The following is a 16,897-nucleotide window of genomic DNA, read 5'->3' as shown; positions in this document are numbered from 1 at the left end:
CTTGTCCGGGGTACACCATAAATGAAAAGAAGTCACACCTGGTACCCTGTCAACAAATCATATTCCTGGGAGCAAGCTTGAAAAGAACTTCCCAGATGGCTTTCCTCACACCAGAGAAACAAATTCATTTGACAACCTACTTCAGACAATTGGCCACAAAAACCCTACTATCTGCAAGGCAAATACTACAAGCCTTGGGGTTCATGGCTTTCTGCATTCTTTTGATTCCATATGCAAGACTGCATATGAAGAACCTACAATGTTATCTAAAAAACCTATGGTGTCAACATTCTTAGGAGCTAGAAACAATGAGTCCTATTGTACCTTGCTTACACCTAGAGTTTCTTTGGTGGGCAGAGGCCTGCCAGCAAAACAAGGGACTACCATTCACACCACCCCCTGCCGCCCAAACCCTAACAACAGACGCATCACATTATGCATGTGGGGCTCACCTGGCAGGGAAGTGTATTCAGGGCAAATGGAACCTAAGTCAAATGCACTTGCATATCAATCAAAAAAAAGAAGTTATGTCTTACCATAACGTTCCATCTATATTGTTGATCCTCGTTCAATCATTACGTTTGGGTATCTGTTCCGACCTCGGAACTGAGCCGGCCATCTTCTAAGCTCGTGTCAGCTACAAACTCTCAAGCTAAAACTCTTAGCCAGAATTCCCCTCTCCCTGTTAAATCAGATTGAGTTTGCAAGTCAAAAGAAGGTAGAGGCTACCTCTGGTCAAATGACCTAAAAGAACCGGATGGTGAGATCCACAGGAGGGGGAAGGAGGGAGGGGCGTAATGACTGAACGAGGATCAACGATACAGATGGATGACTGTCCCGGCGGGGGAATCAGGGCGAAGTAGTTGCTGCATTTGTAGTTGGTTGGGGATGCAAAGAGGTCACAGCAACGATGGTCCCAATGGTAGAAGATCGCTGCCGCTATCGAGGGATCCAGGGACCACTCGTGAGGTTGTAGAATGCACCTGCTGAGTCTGTCTGCTGTCACGTTGGAACTCCCGGGAATGTGCGTTGCTAGAAGAAAACGGTTGGTAGCCATCGCTCATTGCCATATCCTCATGGCCTCTCGACAAAGGGGGTAAGATTTGGTTCTGCCCTGTTTGTTGGTGTACCGCCATATTGTCTGATTGTATCGCAATAGTCTCGGATGGCAGCAGGGGATGGAATGCTTGCAACGCCAGAAGCACCACCCTCAGCTCCACAACATTTATATGCCATTGGGCCTCCAATTTGGACCAAGTGCCTTGGATTGTCTGACCCTGATGTAGCCCCCCCCACCCCATCAGGGAGGCGTCCGTGTTCACTGTAGCCTTGGGCTGCTGATGGGAGAAAGGGCGAGAGCATTGTGGCGGGTTGTGGGTCATCCACCAATTTAAATCCTGTTTGCACCTGTGGGTTACTCAAATCTTGGCTGAAAGAGGATGGTGAAAAGGATACCATTGGGTGAGCAGTAGCCATTGTAGAAGCATCATGTAAAACCTGGCCAGGTGGACAATGGTGATAGAGGCTGCCATGGAACCAAACAGCTGTAGGACAGAGTGAGCTGTGGATTTCTCCCTTGAAAGGATTGGGATCAGTTGTTGCTTTATCCTTAGAATTCTGTGCTCTGGAATGGATGCTCTGCAATTCTTTGTATCCAATATGACCCCTATGAATTCTGTGGACTGAGATGGGATGAGATTGGATTTTTGCCAGTTTATGGTTATGCCTAGCCTTTTTGAAACGAGGAGAGAGTATGCCAGGGCTTCTTCCAATAGATGTCTAGTGGGGGTGGAGATGAGCCAGTCGTCTAGGTATGGAAACACCTGGAATCCTTGTAGTCGCAAGTGAGCTGTGATGACTGCCATGCACTTTGTGAACACTCTGGGGGCTGTAGAGAGTCCGAAGGGCAGTACTCTGAACTGGTAATGACTGGCTCCCGCACGGAAGCGCAGAGATCTTCTTGATGGCCTGTCTACTTTTATATGGAAGTATGCATCTTGAAGATCTATCCAGCACATCCAATCGTCTTTTTCCAAAAGCAGGAGGATAGACTGTATTGTGACCATCTGGAATTTTTGTACGCTCACAAACTTGTTCAGTACACTGAGATCCAAAATTGGTCTCCAGTCCCCGGTTTTCTTTGGTACCAGAAATAGTCTTGAGTAGAATCCGGATCCTATCTGGTCTGGAGGGACTATTTCAATGACTCTTTTTCTTAGCAGCTTTGCTATCTCTAGTGCTGCTTCTTCCCTTTGACTGGGTGGAACGTCAGGTAAGTTTGTTTGGGGGGGGGGGCAGGACAAAGATTGAAGGGGATATGGTAACCTCTGGTTATTATCCTTTGTACCCAAGAGTCTGTGGTGATGGTTAGCCAGGCGGAACGGTACAAGGAGAAATGACCCCCAACCACCTCCAGAAGCAAGGAGTTGGGCCGCTCTTCAGAAACGCTGATAGGATTGAGCAGGAAAGGAATCCATGGAACACTGGTTATGCGGACCCCCTCTGCCCTGAAAAGGGTGTCTTCCTTGAGAGTTTCCCCCTCTGCCTCTAGGGGAGAACTCTGCCTTTGTGTCACGGAAAGGACCCTGAGACTTTTTGTACCATATCTTCCCACTCTTCTGGTTTCTGGAGAAAGCACGTTGAGGGGAAGAATAACGGACATTTACGGCAGAAAGGGTCTTACTGTCCTGTTCACATCTGGCCAATGTACTTTTAACTTTGGGTCCAAACAATGAAGAGGCTTCGATGGGAGCATTGAGAAAGGAAGCCTTGAAAGATTCTGTGAAATTACATAAGCACATCCAGGCGTGCCCTCTCAAAACAACGCCTGAACTCGCCGCTCTAGCAGCTCCTTCTGATGCGTGAGATCAGGCGCATGGAGGAGTTTGATATTGATTCAGTGGTAGCCAGCTGAGAGGCCACTTTGTCACGGACCTCATCAAGACACAGCACCAGCCAAAGTTTGAGAGCTCAGATACTAAAACCCTTTGAAGCCTGGTGAAGTGTGCCATATAATTCAGGGACCTGATTGCAAAGGTCGCTGATGCAAAAGTGCGCTTCCCTATTCTGTCCAGAGCCCGTGACTCTTTGTTGGCCAGATGGACAGTCTGGCTTCCTTCTTCCACCAGGTCCTTGGTTGCGGTCACCGCCACCAGAGCATCTACAGGAAGACCTTTGGACCAATGGGGGTCAGTAGTAGGAGGGGACAAAAATTTATCTGGCCTCCGGGAGGCCTTCCATGCAAGCTGCACGACGAGCAGGACCAGTTCGGCAGGTGGAGTAACCCAGGAGGTAGGGGGCCTGACGCGAAAGGCCTGTAGGAACACAGACTCTTCATTGGTCGTGTTAGAGGGCTGCCAGTCACCTCTCTGTTTAAGGATTTTGAGGATATCACCAAAGGATACCTCAGAGGGTGAGTGAGGGGATCTTTCCCCATCATCAAAGCCTGCGTCTTCAGTAAGGGACTCCTCTGTGGAGTCCATGTGCTTCCTCTTGCACGAGCTTTTACGATGAACTTCCTCAAAGGAAGAAGCTGGGGAAGGCAACGCAAAGTGGGTTTCCTGTGGGAGTACATCCTGAGGCCCTTGCACCCGGTGTCCGCTAGGAGCGACTTGTGTACATAGCGGGCCAGAGGAGGGCGGGGAGATTGACAGCACATTATTGCCAGCAGATGCCAAAGCCTTCTCCATTAGTTGGAAGGCTGGTCCACCTGAAGAGGGGTGAGTGTCCTGGACAGGGGTCACCCCTCCCCTAAGTGGCTCAGCCTGCCGACTCGGAGTCCCTGGATGGCTGTGAAACACCAAATTATGTACGCCACAGCTGACATCCTGGGTCGTAGCAAAACTCTCCTGCTGCGAAGGCAACTGCGGTTCCTTAGTGAGGTCCATGAAGGGAACCGTAGAGGGGGAAGACTGTGCTATATCAAAGGGCTTCAAAGGCAGTGAAGGAGGAGAATAAGTAGGGGTCTTTGGCAAAGGATGATCACCTCCCAAGGAAGGATAGGTCCTGGGGGGCGGGATACCTCTGGCCAAAAGCACTTGCTCCACAAGACGCAATACGTCGTGTTCAGAGGGGCTTCTAGTGGATTTCACATATACGGCTGAGGGGGAGTCAGGTCTATCCACAGATGGGACAAGCTCGGTGCCCATATCACCAGTCTGCACTGAAAACAACGGTGCCATAAGGGACTGTACTACAGGTGTCTGCACCGAGGAAATCATCGGTGCTGAAGTCATGACCTGCACCGACAGTAAGATCAGTGCCGAAGTGCTTGTCTGTGCCGAAGCTGGGACCGAAAAAATCAGTGTCAGCAACTGAGTTGTCGGTTCCTGGTAAGGTATCAGAGCCAATGTGGTTGCAGTCTGCGCCGACAGGATAGTCAGTGCCAGTAGAGAGGTCTGAATCGAGGATCCCCTCGGTACCAATGCGGTAAAGGGCACGCTAGTCGGTGCCGAAGTCACAGATGTCCTCGGTGCAGAAGTCAGAGATGGCGCTGATGGCCTCTGTGCCAAGGGTCTAGGCACTGAAAGCGCTGGAGCCGAAAGAGTCCGATCCGAAGTAGAAAGCTTAGCCTTCTTGGGTCTCGGTTGATGGGAGTCCCCAGCCAGGGACGAAGGAAGAGATTTGGCCTTTGAAAGATCATCGTTTTTTTTCTTATGGGATCTAAGAGGGGTTGAGGCCTCCGACCCAGAAATAGCCTCTGAAAAGGGAGATTTGAGTAGTCCCTTCAGTAACAATTTATTTTCCTTCTCAATCAACGTCCTGTTAGAGAAGTTCTTACAAACTGGACAGGGCGGATCAACTGATAAATGAGGCGCACCCAAACAATAGACACACAGAGAATGTGCATCTGAAGTAGGTAATTTATGTCCACAATCTGAACATCTCTTAAATCCTGGACTACGTTTTTATCCATGATAGAAAAGAATGAAACAGAAAGATTACCAGCAATGGTACAAGAAATACCCAAAGGTAATGAAGAAAAGGGGTCTACCAACGATGGTATAGAAGAAAATGCCTCACGGTAAAAAGATTGGAAAAAATTTAAGAAGAGATGGTCGCTAAATGCGATAAGGTAAGAGAAAACAATTTAGAAACTTTTCTGAGAGGAAAAAGTTGTTGTAGACTAGAATGACAACAAATATTGTACTTAGCTCAAGAGAAGTAGCTTGACACGACCAAATGGCGATGCGGCAAACGAAATCTGGGGTAGCAGGGAGACGGGAATTCTGGGTAAGAGTTTTAGCTCGAGAGTTTGTAGCTGACATGAGCTTGGAAGATGGTCTGCTCGGTTCCGAGGTCGGAACCGATACCTATATGTAAGGAATGAATGAGGATTAACAATATCAGATGAAATGTTAGCTGTACAGCATGCTCTGACAGCCTTCAAGGACCATATTCTTCCAGGACAGTTAATGGTAAAGACGGACAACACCACTGTTATGTGGTACATAAACAAGCAGGTGGGGGTACACATTCTTACCCCCTATGCAGACTAGCCATGGCATTGTGGAACACAGCACTGAGCTACCAAGTGCATCTACAAGCTCAATTCCTGCCAGGAAAACTAAATACACTGGCAGATGAACTAAGCAGAAACCTCATGGACCCACACAAGTGGACGCTGGAACCAAGTATTTTCAACATGTTGACAAGCAAATGGGGGAGCCCAGATATAGACCTGTTTGCCTTCCCGCACAACTATCAATTGGACACATTTTGCTCAAGGGCTCCCCACAAACAAGCTTGGAAAATTGGATGCTCTGTCCTTCAGGTGGAAAAACCTATCACTTTAAGCCTTTCCTCCTCTGTCTCTGCTCTCCAAAGTACTACTAAAGATCAAACAAGACAAACCAAGGATGGCTTTGATTGCACCAGACTGGCCATGCCAACACTGGGTACCCCCTCTTGCGCAGTGTGTCACTGTTGGCCCCATGGCACCTGCCTCAAACTCTTAAATCCTGGACTACCTTTTTATCCATGAAGCTGCTACCTGGAGTTCAGTACATACTTTCATACACTGAACCTAGCAGCCTGACTAATTACCTAATCTCTCCTTTACCATCCCTCAGTAAACCAGTGATGGATATCATTTTAGAGACGAGGATGCCTAGTACTAGAAAATCTTATGCTGAAAAATGGAAAAGATTCTGTGCCTGGAACCAATCTCAAGGGATGAATACAGCAGTGCCCAATTTACCTCAGATTTTACAATACTTAACTGAGATGCTTCACAAGGGCCTTTCTTTCTCCTCCATCAAAATTCACGCCTCAGCCATTTCAGCTCATTATAACACAGAACCTCCCCTCTTCTCTCATCCACTGCTTAAGCAGTTCCTCAGAGGGGCCAAAAATCTACGACCACCCAGGAGAGCCACAACTCCAGCCTGGGACCTTAACTTTGTATTGGAAAAGCTCACCCTTCCTCCTTTCTAGCCAGCTGCCACTGCGGATTTAAAATTCCTCTCTTGGAAAACAACTTTCCTTTTAGCAATCACTTCAACAAGAAGGGTATCTGAATTACAGGCCCTCATGGCAGTGGAGCCTTTCGTCATCTTTCATGCGGACATAGTGTCCCTCAGGACCCAATCCCTCCTTCATGCCCAAGGTGGTATCCAGTCGGGCCCTTAATCAGTCCATTCATTTGTCAACCTTCTTTCCTAACCCACAGAACAAAGGAGAATGGATACTGCACTCCGTAGACTTGCATATACAACTTAGATTCCTACTTGGACAGGACTAAACCTCAAAGCAAATCTGGCCAACTGCTGGTGGCATTTGCTGCAGGGGCAGAGGGGAAGGCTATTTCAAAGCAAACCATTTCCAAATGGATAGGCCATTGCATTCATTTCTGCTACAAGCACCATGGAAAACCTAACCCACAGGGGATCAGACCCCACTCAACCAGGGCTGCATCTACCTGTACAGCCTTTCTCAGAGGTGTCCCTACCAGGGACATCCTGGAAGCTGCTACCTGGAGTTCAGTACATACTTTCAACAGGCATTACCATCTGCCAATTTTCTCTAATTCCAGAGCTGGCTTTGCCACTGCAGTCTTGCAGGGCCTTATAGCTGGTCCTAATGCTATCTAAATTCCTCCTCCCATCCGTAGTTTTGGGAATCTACCCAAATGTGATGACTGCAACAGTGAAACATGAAGAACATAGTACAGTTGTGTACACTTACCATAAATGTAGATGTTCGAGTGTATTCACTGTTGCAGTCCTGGTTACCCTCCCTCCAGCCCCCTTTCTTCTTTTGGCTGTACCTCTACTCTAGTTTACTATGCTCAAAAGCTTTTTGGTGTATTTGCTTTTTTGTTGAAGGTGTAACCTTGTATATTTATAAATTTAATTGCTTCACATTAGGGGGCATCTGACATCTGGGGCAAGAAAAAAAATGATGTAATGGCGTTGGCTGCATGTTTTATACCCCTGACGTCATGGAAGAAGGGACAGCAACCGACGCAGGGCCCAAGACTTTGTTAATCAGGCAGACTGAGGGCTACTGCAAGCAGATAACCCAAATGTGATATTACAACAGTGAATACACTTGAAGATCTACATTTATGGTAAGTGTACACAACTGTACTTTTTTTCTGCTAGAAACTTGTTCCTGTGGCTTCCTATCAGAAGTGAGTGACCCAATCTTTTAAGTCCCAGCACTTCAAAAAATTCTAATTTGAAGAAGCAGTAAATTCCAAAACTCCATACCTTAAAAGCATTTTAGTGCTGGGGGTCACTTCACTGCACTTTCCTCCCCAATATGGGGTGTCCCCCCTTACCCTTTAATATTATTCTCAAAGTCGCTGTACATCTGAGTAAATGGGATACTCTTAAGCTGCTGCAGTCTTGAACTTACTGTGCATCTCCCCCATTCACATTTTCAGCACTGCTGCTCCATTGACTGCAGTTACAGCCTTTGGAATCTAAGGGTACCCCATTATTGCAGTCATAGTATTTTGGAGCAAGATGCAACAGTTACATGAGGCTTTCTGAGTTGCAGCTTCAGGATGTAAATTCTGACTGGACAGCATCCCTTTTTTGTTTTTCCATGGTATTTTTCACTTCAGATTAAATAGTTTTAGCAATGCCTTCTCTTGGACTAGCCCTTTTGCACTGGGGGTATATCAAGAAAGAGCAGATTGCTGTGTTGGAGCTCTGCTTAATCTGGTGTGCTAAGTAAAGTCCAAGAAGTAAGAGTTTCCTGGAAGAAAAAGTTGCTTTTCAGTTCTGTGGAGATACACAAGTCCGGTGTATTCTGCAGTCAGAGTTTATGTCTCAAAGATGCATCATAATGACGGGTAATCCACACAACTTGTTTAGTATCTCACACAGCTGTACTTTCATATCTACCCGACCACAGACTATTTTTTAGTCTGAAAACAATAAACCTCCACCAAGACAAGATCTAAAATAAAGCACAAACACCACAAAGTAGATGAACCACCAGGTATGCTTTAATCCTGTTACCTCGGCATTTCGCCTTCAAAGGATATTTCTTTGTGATATACCAGCATCTTAAATAACATTACATTTGAAAAAAATCCTCTAATCAAACAATTATGCAATTTTCTCAATTAATTGACTGTTTCAAATGCAAATACAAATTCCATCACCCACTGAACGATACCTTCCCCATTTTTAAAATGACAATAATCATTGCACTTCATCAAATCATGACAGATGTAAACAAATTTTATAAATATGTACAAAATTTATGTACAAAATTAATGTACAGAATCTAGAAAAAGTTTAGCAAACAGAGTTGAAAAATACCCCTCAAAAGGTAACACAGCAGATAGTAAAATTATTCCTTTACAAAAGTGCATACTTTAAAATTTTACTGACACTTCTTGGTTTAATCCACTAGGATATAAAGTGCCATAATTATAAATAAATGTGGTCTCTAAATAATTAATCCTAGAGTGAAATGTACCCCCTCTTGTCTTGACCTGGGCCAAAACACTGAAAATTTTTGAGGGGTATTTTTCAACTCTCTTTGCTAAACATTTTCTAGATTCTGCAATGTAATGCTATTTAAGATGCTGGTGTGTCACAAAGAAATATCCTTTGAAGGTGAAATGCTGAGGTACCAGGGTTAAAAGCATACCTGGTGGTTCATGTACTTCGTGGTGTTTGTGTTTTATTTTTTAGTCTGCTTTGCATGCTAAGTTCAGCTTTGACAGCATTAGTTTTGTAAACATTTCTGTTGGAAGTTTAAGATTAACTTTGCATGTCCATCTTTCAGTCAATGTGAATGTTATTTTTTGTGGAAAAATAGCAAGGGTGGGAGGGATTATAATGTGTTAAGAGATATTGCTTTCTTCTAGTTGAAAAAGTTCTGTTTTTTTAGTTGGTCTCATAATAAAAGTTTTGAGAGATAATTCTAGCTTTGGTGAACTTGTTTGCTAAGAAAAAAAGATGCAGCTTCATGGCCATATGACTCACTTTTTTTGCTAGTTTAGGAATGCATGTCTTTATTACTGTCTTTATTTAGTAATAACTTTAACATGTAATGAAACCACAATTAAGTGGTGGTAGTGATCTTTTTCCTCTTTAGTTTTATGAGTAGCATTTGATAGTCAGCAATGAAAATTACATTTTTTTCCTGCCGAGGTTAATCAGTGTCATTCTTCTTTTTGTATTTTTAGGTCTTACATGAAACCTTTCCAAAGCATACTTTTCTGATGAACGGTTTAATACAAGGAGTAAAGGTAAGGCTTTGCATTTAGTAAGTGTATTGTGCATCCTTAACATACTACAGATTAACAGGTTCCTTAGGGTCTTGGAAATGAAAGGATAATACTAGCTGTCATTTGGGAATTGAACTGAAGACCTTTGGCTTACTGTATTGACGTAACTGCTGCTGGACCTCAAAGAGCCCTGGACAGGATGGGTGTGGATTCTTCTCTTATGAACCTTGTCCTTTCAGCTAGGAAATAGCCATTTTGGTGATCAAGGTCATATTACAAAACGGTTACTTTCACTTACCATTTCTTAAACATTCACACTATAGTACTACTTTCTGTACAAACTAAAATAGTATGGTTTTGTTTCTTTAAGCCTTCAGTGAAACACTTGGTCCTAGTCTAGTACAGAGCAGGCATCTGCATGTGAATATTTCCGGGAAATGTGCAGCTGACTTTTGTGTACTGTTTTCCTGTGACTCTTTAATGTCATACTAGATTGAACCATTTAAAAGGCTGTAGCACATCCCAAGGTAACATTTTTGTACTGCATTTGTATTGTTTTGATGTAAATTGTAGACTGTTTAGTTAATGCCATAGAGAAAAAAAACACTTTTTTTTTTTTTTTACTATTTGTAGGCAGAGTAATGATGTTCATCATGTTTCACTGTTGCAGTCCTTACAAAACGGGTTATCCAGCTCCACAGTCAGCCAGAATACCAAAGTCCATGGTATGTGACGTCGGCTGCCTTCGGTTTAAGCCTGACGTCAGGTATAAAGGAAGGCAGCTGATGCCATTTCCTCAGTCTTTCTTGCCGCGGAGCCTGAAGCAGAAGCTTTTTGCACTAGTGCCACCGGCCAAGTACCTTCTTTTTGTATTCCGACTGCTTAAGTTGAAGACATCCTCAGATAAGTACCCCGTTGGGGACCCTCTTTTCTTGCTTTAAGGAATGTCGGAGAAAGTTAATAACTGTCTTGCCTGTGGAAAACAGATTCCGCATCGTGATTTTCACTCCTATTGTATCACTTGTTTGGGCCTTGAGCACGACATCCCTAATTGTGTTCTTTGTGCTTCTTTCAACCCGCGTACCATTCACCGTAGAGCACGGATCTTGTTCAAGCGTTTCGGAGTTTGGTCTAAGTTCATCGGTATGGCGTCTTCTGGTCTCCCTACTTCAGATGTGCCTAAGAAGCACAAGGATAAGGACCACGACAAGCTTAGGGTCAAATTAACCAACAACGTCCCTGTTAAGCTGGTTGTTGGCTCAGTGGTAGTGATTGAGGCGCTTGCATTGCCCCTGCAGTCCGCAGATGTTCAGAAACAGGTGTCTGCGGAGGCCTCTTCTGAGTCCTCCATGCCGCAGGCTTCCACTTCGTCTTCTGACCCTCCGCCAGTCCGCCACCTCTGATGGATTTCGAGCTGCTAAGTAGGCGCTAGCTTCTGGGGCTTCTTTTCTCTGCCTGGAGACCAGATCTAGTCCAATGACCTTGGTTCAGGCTACTGTGGTGGCTAGGCCTCCTGAGTCCCTCTGGCTTTCTAGCAGGCCTTCCAGACGAAAATCTATTCCTAAGCAGGTGCCGGCCTCCCCACAGATGCCTCAGTTTCAGATGATTAAGATGGCTAGTGATCTCTTGACCCTTATCAGGGGCTCTCAGCCACCTCCTTATGAGAGAGCTAGGGAATTGTCCCCAGAAGTTTTATCTGCCTCAGACTCTGAGGTTTCCAGCACTTCTGCTGATGAAGAGGAAAACTCTCAACTTTCTGTTTTTGAGGATTCTGATGCAGAAGACTCTATCCCATCTGCCTCCCCTCCAGAAGATTTTTCTTTTGGAGATGCTCTGTATACTCTTAGGGAGCATTTCAAATGGGAAAGTCAAGACTACCCTCAGTATAAGAAACGGATTAGGGAATTCCTGGATTTGCCACAGCATAACTTTAGCTATCCCTCCTGTTTTGGAAGTAGTTGATGATGTTTTCATGGAGAATTCTTTGACTCCTAATTTTGTCCCTCCTGCTCCCAGAAATCCTGACAGTTATTATAGAGTTCCTGATTTTCATCAGTTCCTGATCAAGAATCTTACTGCTGATCCAGAAATTATTTCTCAGGGCCCTAAAGATGTTAAAGCCACAGTTGCTAAAAGTCCTGTTCCTTCTGACAGGGAATCTAGGGCCTTAGATAGACGGGGGGGTAAAAAGGTTTATACTTTTTCCACCGTAGCTATTAGGTCTGTTAATTGTCTTTTTCATATGTTTAAGTATCAGTAGCATACTCTGGAGGCCATTAAGGCTAAAATTGCTGGTGTTCCTTCCCTGATGGAGAGTAAGGACATGCAAGATTTATTGAATTCTGCCACTCTTGTCACTAAACATTCTCTACATTGTGGTTTTGATACTTTTGAGGCTTCTTGCAGGACAGCAGCCACTGGTTCTGTTATTAGAGGACATGCTTGGCTCGGGGAACAGCCCCTTTTCTGAACCTGTCAAATCTAAATTACTGGATGTACCTTTGCACAAGGACAATCTTTTTTGGTAGCAAAGCAGAGGAGGTGTTGGAAAAGTTGGAGGATAAGGCCAAATCTGTGCAAACTGTTAAGGATTTTCTGCAAGTGCAGTCTCCTCGTTTTAGTAGCATTACTTTTCCAAGAATTGGACTTTTCCTGATCCTAGTAAACGGGGTCACTCCAGGACTAGGAGTTACAGGTCTTCTAGGGACAGACTTCTATCTCTAAAAAGGCTAAGCACTGGCAGGCTTCCTCTTCAAAATCGGGGAGTTCTATGCAAACTTCTAGGTAAGTCAAGCCAGACAAGCCACAGCCTTTCCAGGCCCGATACCATAATATCTTAGCAGGTCTGGTGGTGACCTCTTGCTTACTGCCACCTATTTGCTTTGATGAATTCTTAGGTTTTATGACACTAGATGAGAGATCTTCTGGGAGATGGGCAAATGCCTCTTAAGACATTTTCAAGTACTTCTGCTCTTAGAAGGCCCAAAGATTATGAGCGCCACAAAAGTCATGGTACAGACCAAACATGACTTGATGATTCTCTCCCAAGCAAAATAAAAATTGAGACATAATCCTTGGGTGGAAGCTTTGTCCCCTTTTGCCTTAGCCTTTCTGGAAACAGACAAGTGAGAATGGTATATTTTACTTGTAGCTGAACCTCCTTAGAAATTGCTGGTGTGCATGGGCTTGGTGGGACTTCCCAGGTGGCTATTGTGGATGTTTGTCATAAACATTTCCGATCTGGATCATAAGAACTGTTCTTCCAGCAGAATGTGTAACTGCTAGTGCAAGAGACACCAAAGGGTCCAGACTTGCTGTCCATTTTTAGAAAGCATAACTTGAATGAAAGAGCTCTTTTCTCCTTGCCCCATTTTGGGACATCCAGGAACCCATCACCTACCTTGTAGGTGCTCATCATGGCCTCTGATTCCTTCAGCTTTAGGAGGTTTGCCAGGAAGTACATGACTGTGCAACCTTCAGTCTAAGGAGTGGCTCCTTCATCTGAAAGAAGGGAATCCCCTCCTGTGAGTACTTCTAAACCTATGGGTAAAAGTTCATGCACACAGACCACTTAGTACAACCCACCAACGCTAAATTCTTAACTGTGTAATGCTTTAAACCTCTGTATTGGTGGCCCTTGGTATATATGCACAGGACCTCTAAAGGAAATATCAGATCTGAAGTAGTTAACTTCAATTTGTTTGCAACCTGTGGGTATTTGGATCCATATCGGCAAATTATTTTCTAGCATCTGCTCCGAGCTCCTCCCCTTACCCATAACGCACCACCATCTCCTGCCTTCCCTCAGATCTCATTTGCCGCGCCATAGTGAGCATCGTGGTCTCTTTTGCTCTGAGCTCAGGGATAAGTAAGTTTGGATTGTTCTTCCTATTTAGTGTGTCTGTGATCGTTAGTGTATCCTACCTCCCCCATTAATATAACGCTTTGTTCGTCTGTTCAAAAAAAAAAAAAGAAGTTTTTTGTCTTGTCAGATGCTGTTAAGCCCACTTTCCTTTAGCATGTGTGTGTGATATATTCTTTCTGTAGGGAGTGGCGTTCAGTTTTGGACTATGACTGATCAGCCTAAATCAGTCTTCAAAAAATGCATAGTGTGGCCACAAGCTCTCACCGGCTGATGGTCACACTCTGTGCGTAATTTGTTTGGGAGTGCCCCATTTATCTACCCAGTGTGCTGTCTGTGCAGGTTTTAACCCAAGAGCCCTCCGGGATCGAAAGGTCAAATTGGTCGCCAAGGGTCTTCTCCCTGCTTCTATGCTGGATTCTGCTTCGGCCTCGGTCTCCGGTACTTCCACCAAACCTCCCACCCAGACAGGGACTCAAACTCCCACCTCTTCTGGTGCTAGGGCAGACAAGCAAAAAGAAACCGACAGAGACAAGGACAGAGAAAGGTGGGGGTTAGGCCTCGCAAGAGGTCCCAGGAGAGGGAGCCTTTCCTTAGCCCTCTGTCTAAGACTTCGAGGCCAGTTTCTCCATGACTCCGATCACCCTGTTTCTCACCAGAGCTGATGGAATCTTTGGATGCGAGGCCTTCCTCACCCTTACTGCGCAGACCAGCCAGATCGGAGTTGGTTGCTTCTTCGCGATCGACTCGGTGCCTATCGGACATGGACATGGACAGGATGATGCAGAGATTTCTTCAGGTCCAAATACAGATGGGAGGCTTGCCAGGCCCCTCTCCCTCCGGAGGGGGGAGCTCCATGCCCTTTTTCTGCCCCATCTCTCCTTCCCCGATTGCTCCAACCTCGACTCCAGCTGTTATCTTGATTTTCCTCGGATCCAGGTAGTTCGGATCCGGGTGACTCTCGGATCCGTGGACAGGGAGTCGGACCCGAGGGAGCGGATTCTTCTTCGGCTCTGGCTTGTTCGGATCCAAACCATTCCCTTGGACCTCAGGCTACCCTCGCTTTGGCTCCGATCCCCACTTCGGACCCAGGAGGGCTTCTTTCTTGCTGGGTGCCAAGGAGATATGCTCTCCATGGGTGTTCAAAGTGGTGGAGAGGGTTCTCTTCCAAGGATTGAGACCCCAGCTCATCTCCTCAGATTCCACCCAGACCCCACTGCATTTGGCATTGGCTCCCTTCATCCTGTCTCAAGGACAGCCCGTGCCAGAGGACTCCCAGGTTATTCCCTCTGAGGAACCCCCTGCAGCTCATGAGTCCTCTTCGGAGTGTCCCACTGAAGAGGGCAACTGTAAGCGCAAGGGCAAAAGGAACCACTTGAACTCCACTGAGTCCCTCACTACGGACACAGACTTAGAGGAAGGAGAAGGTTTCCCCCAGGTCACCTCCCGAAGATGTCTCCTTCGGAGACTTCATGGAGATTGTCTGCCAGAGAGGAGGTTGGTCAGCCCCAAAACCTTCTACGGATGAGTCCGTGTTCCTGGAGGCCTTTGGCATGGGTCCATCTATTTCCTGGGTGTCCCCGCCAACGGATCCCTTGGTGGACCTAATCACCACGCGGGCATGGAAGGAGCCTTACACCGTAGAGCCAATCCCCAAACGCCCTGACAAGATCCTGTCTCCTCCCATCGACAGACAACCATGGTCTAAATGAGCCCCCATTGATGCTGTGGTGGTTGCAGCAGCCACCGAGAAGGAACTAGCACAGGAGAGTTCCTCAGTCCACTCTCCAGACAAGGAGTCCAGGTCGGTGGATAAGTTTGTGAAGCGTGTTTATTCGTCAGCGACTTTTTCCATCCGTGCGCTGAACTATTTGGCACATGTTATCCGGCTTCAGCGAGTGCTTTTCTCAGAATTCGCTGAGTCGCCCCCAGAGTCCCTATCGCAGCAAGGCAAACAACTATTCTCCGTGAAAATGTCGACTCTGAAGTCGGTATCGAGCACGTCCATGCATCTCCTTTCCCATGCTATGGAAGGAGCGGCTAGGGCGGCTGGGACAGGTGTAGCAATGAGGAGTCACACCTGGCTCAGGTTGTGTCAGTTTGCGGACCCTTTCAAAGCGTCATTTATTAATGCCCCCTATGACAGTTCCTCCCTTTTCGGGAAGAAAGTACTTTACACTCTCTTGTCCAGATCGAAAAAGACGGGAAGACTTTGTCTGCTGTCGGGATCCGCTTCTCTAACCCTCAGCGGTCCTTTTCTAGGAATCAGAGGCCAAAAGAAGATGTGGTTCTAGAAATCTCAGTTTTCCCGGGAGTCTCAGGACAGCTATTCCCCCAGAGGCAGAGGGGATAGGATCGACGCTGATCCCAGAGTTAGAGGGGGGTCCTAGGAATTTCGGGTCTAGAGAATCTTTTTCTGACAGGCCCCTCCCAACAGCCCTGAGGGGTTGCCCGACTGTCCTACTCTGGAGGCAGTCAGGGGGAGGTTGTCATTGCACCCAGCGGCATGGGAGTTCATAACTGCAGATCATTGGGTGCTACAAGTAATATCCAGAGGCTACACTATCCCATTTGTTGCACCGCCGGGGCCTACAAGACACCTCCTGGATGTTCCTCCTGCTCACAGGGAGGCCGCAGCTTTAGAGGTTTTAAAGCTACTTAAAAAATGAGCCATCAAACCAGTCCCCTTCGGCCAGTCCGGATTAGACAGGGGACCTCAGGCCCATCTTGGACCTGTCAACCTTGAACCTGTCCATCGCCAAACAAAAAGATGTTCTTCGTGTTTCACTGTTGCAGTCATTACATTTGGGTTATCTGCTTGCAGGTAGCCCTCAGTCTGCCTGATTAACAAAGTCTTGGGTCCTGCGTCAGTTGCTGTCCCTTCTTCGATGACGTCAGGTCATCAGGGGTATAAAACATGTAGCCGACGCCATTACATCAGTCTTTCTTGCCGTGCGCTGCCCAAAGCAGAAGCATTTCACAAGTGCCAGTCGGCAGACTCCTGAAATTTTCATTTTCGAGTTTCAGAACTGAAATCTTCAACTAAAGCTAAGTACCCCGTTGGGGAAACTTTTTCTTGCTCCTTACCGATGTCAGTAAAAGTTAATAATTGCATTACTTGTGGAAAGCAAATACTTCATAAATATTTTCAATCGTACTGTATTCCTTGCCTAGGCCCTGACCGGTTTTGTGCTTTATTTAATCAGCGCATTATCCATCGTCGGTATATTTTCACCTCTAAATATTTCGGTTCTCGGTTTAATTATCCAGGAATTTCGGTTAGCCATCCGACTACCGGAATTCCGAAAAAACGCAAAGATAAAGACAGGCCGCCGATCTAC

At 46.0% G+C, this 16,897-nt stretch overlaps 1 protein-coding gene across 1 annotated transcript in view; it reads left to right on the top strand.

The window, feature by feature from the left end:
* Nucleotides 1-16,897, top strand: part of MFSD14A (major facilitator superfamily domain containing 14A) — a 953,206-nt gene that overhangs the window by 196,981 nt on the left and 739,328 nt on the right. Inside the window, exon 3 of the mRNA XM_044085782.1 lies at nucleotides 9,653-9,715. Within this exon, the coding sequence (XP_043941717.1) occupies nucleotides 9,653-9,715 (63 nt within the window). The remainder of the gene's footprint in view (nucleotides 1-9,652; nucleotides 9,716-16,897) is intronic.

This window comes from Protopterus annectens, chromosome 10.part0, assembly GCF_019279795.1.
Source record: "Protopterus annectens isolate FY-2018-M chromosome 10.part0, PAN1.0, whole genome shotgun sequence".
NCBI lineage: Eukaryota > Metazoa > Chordata > Ceratodontiformes > Protopteridae > Protopterus > Protopterus annectens.
Note: the sequence above shows the minus strand (reverse complement) of the source record. Positions and strands in the feature narration are given on the sequence as shown.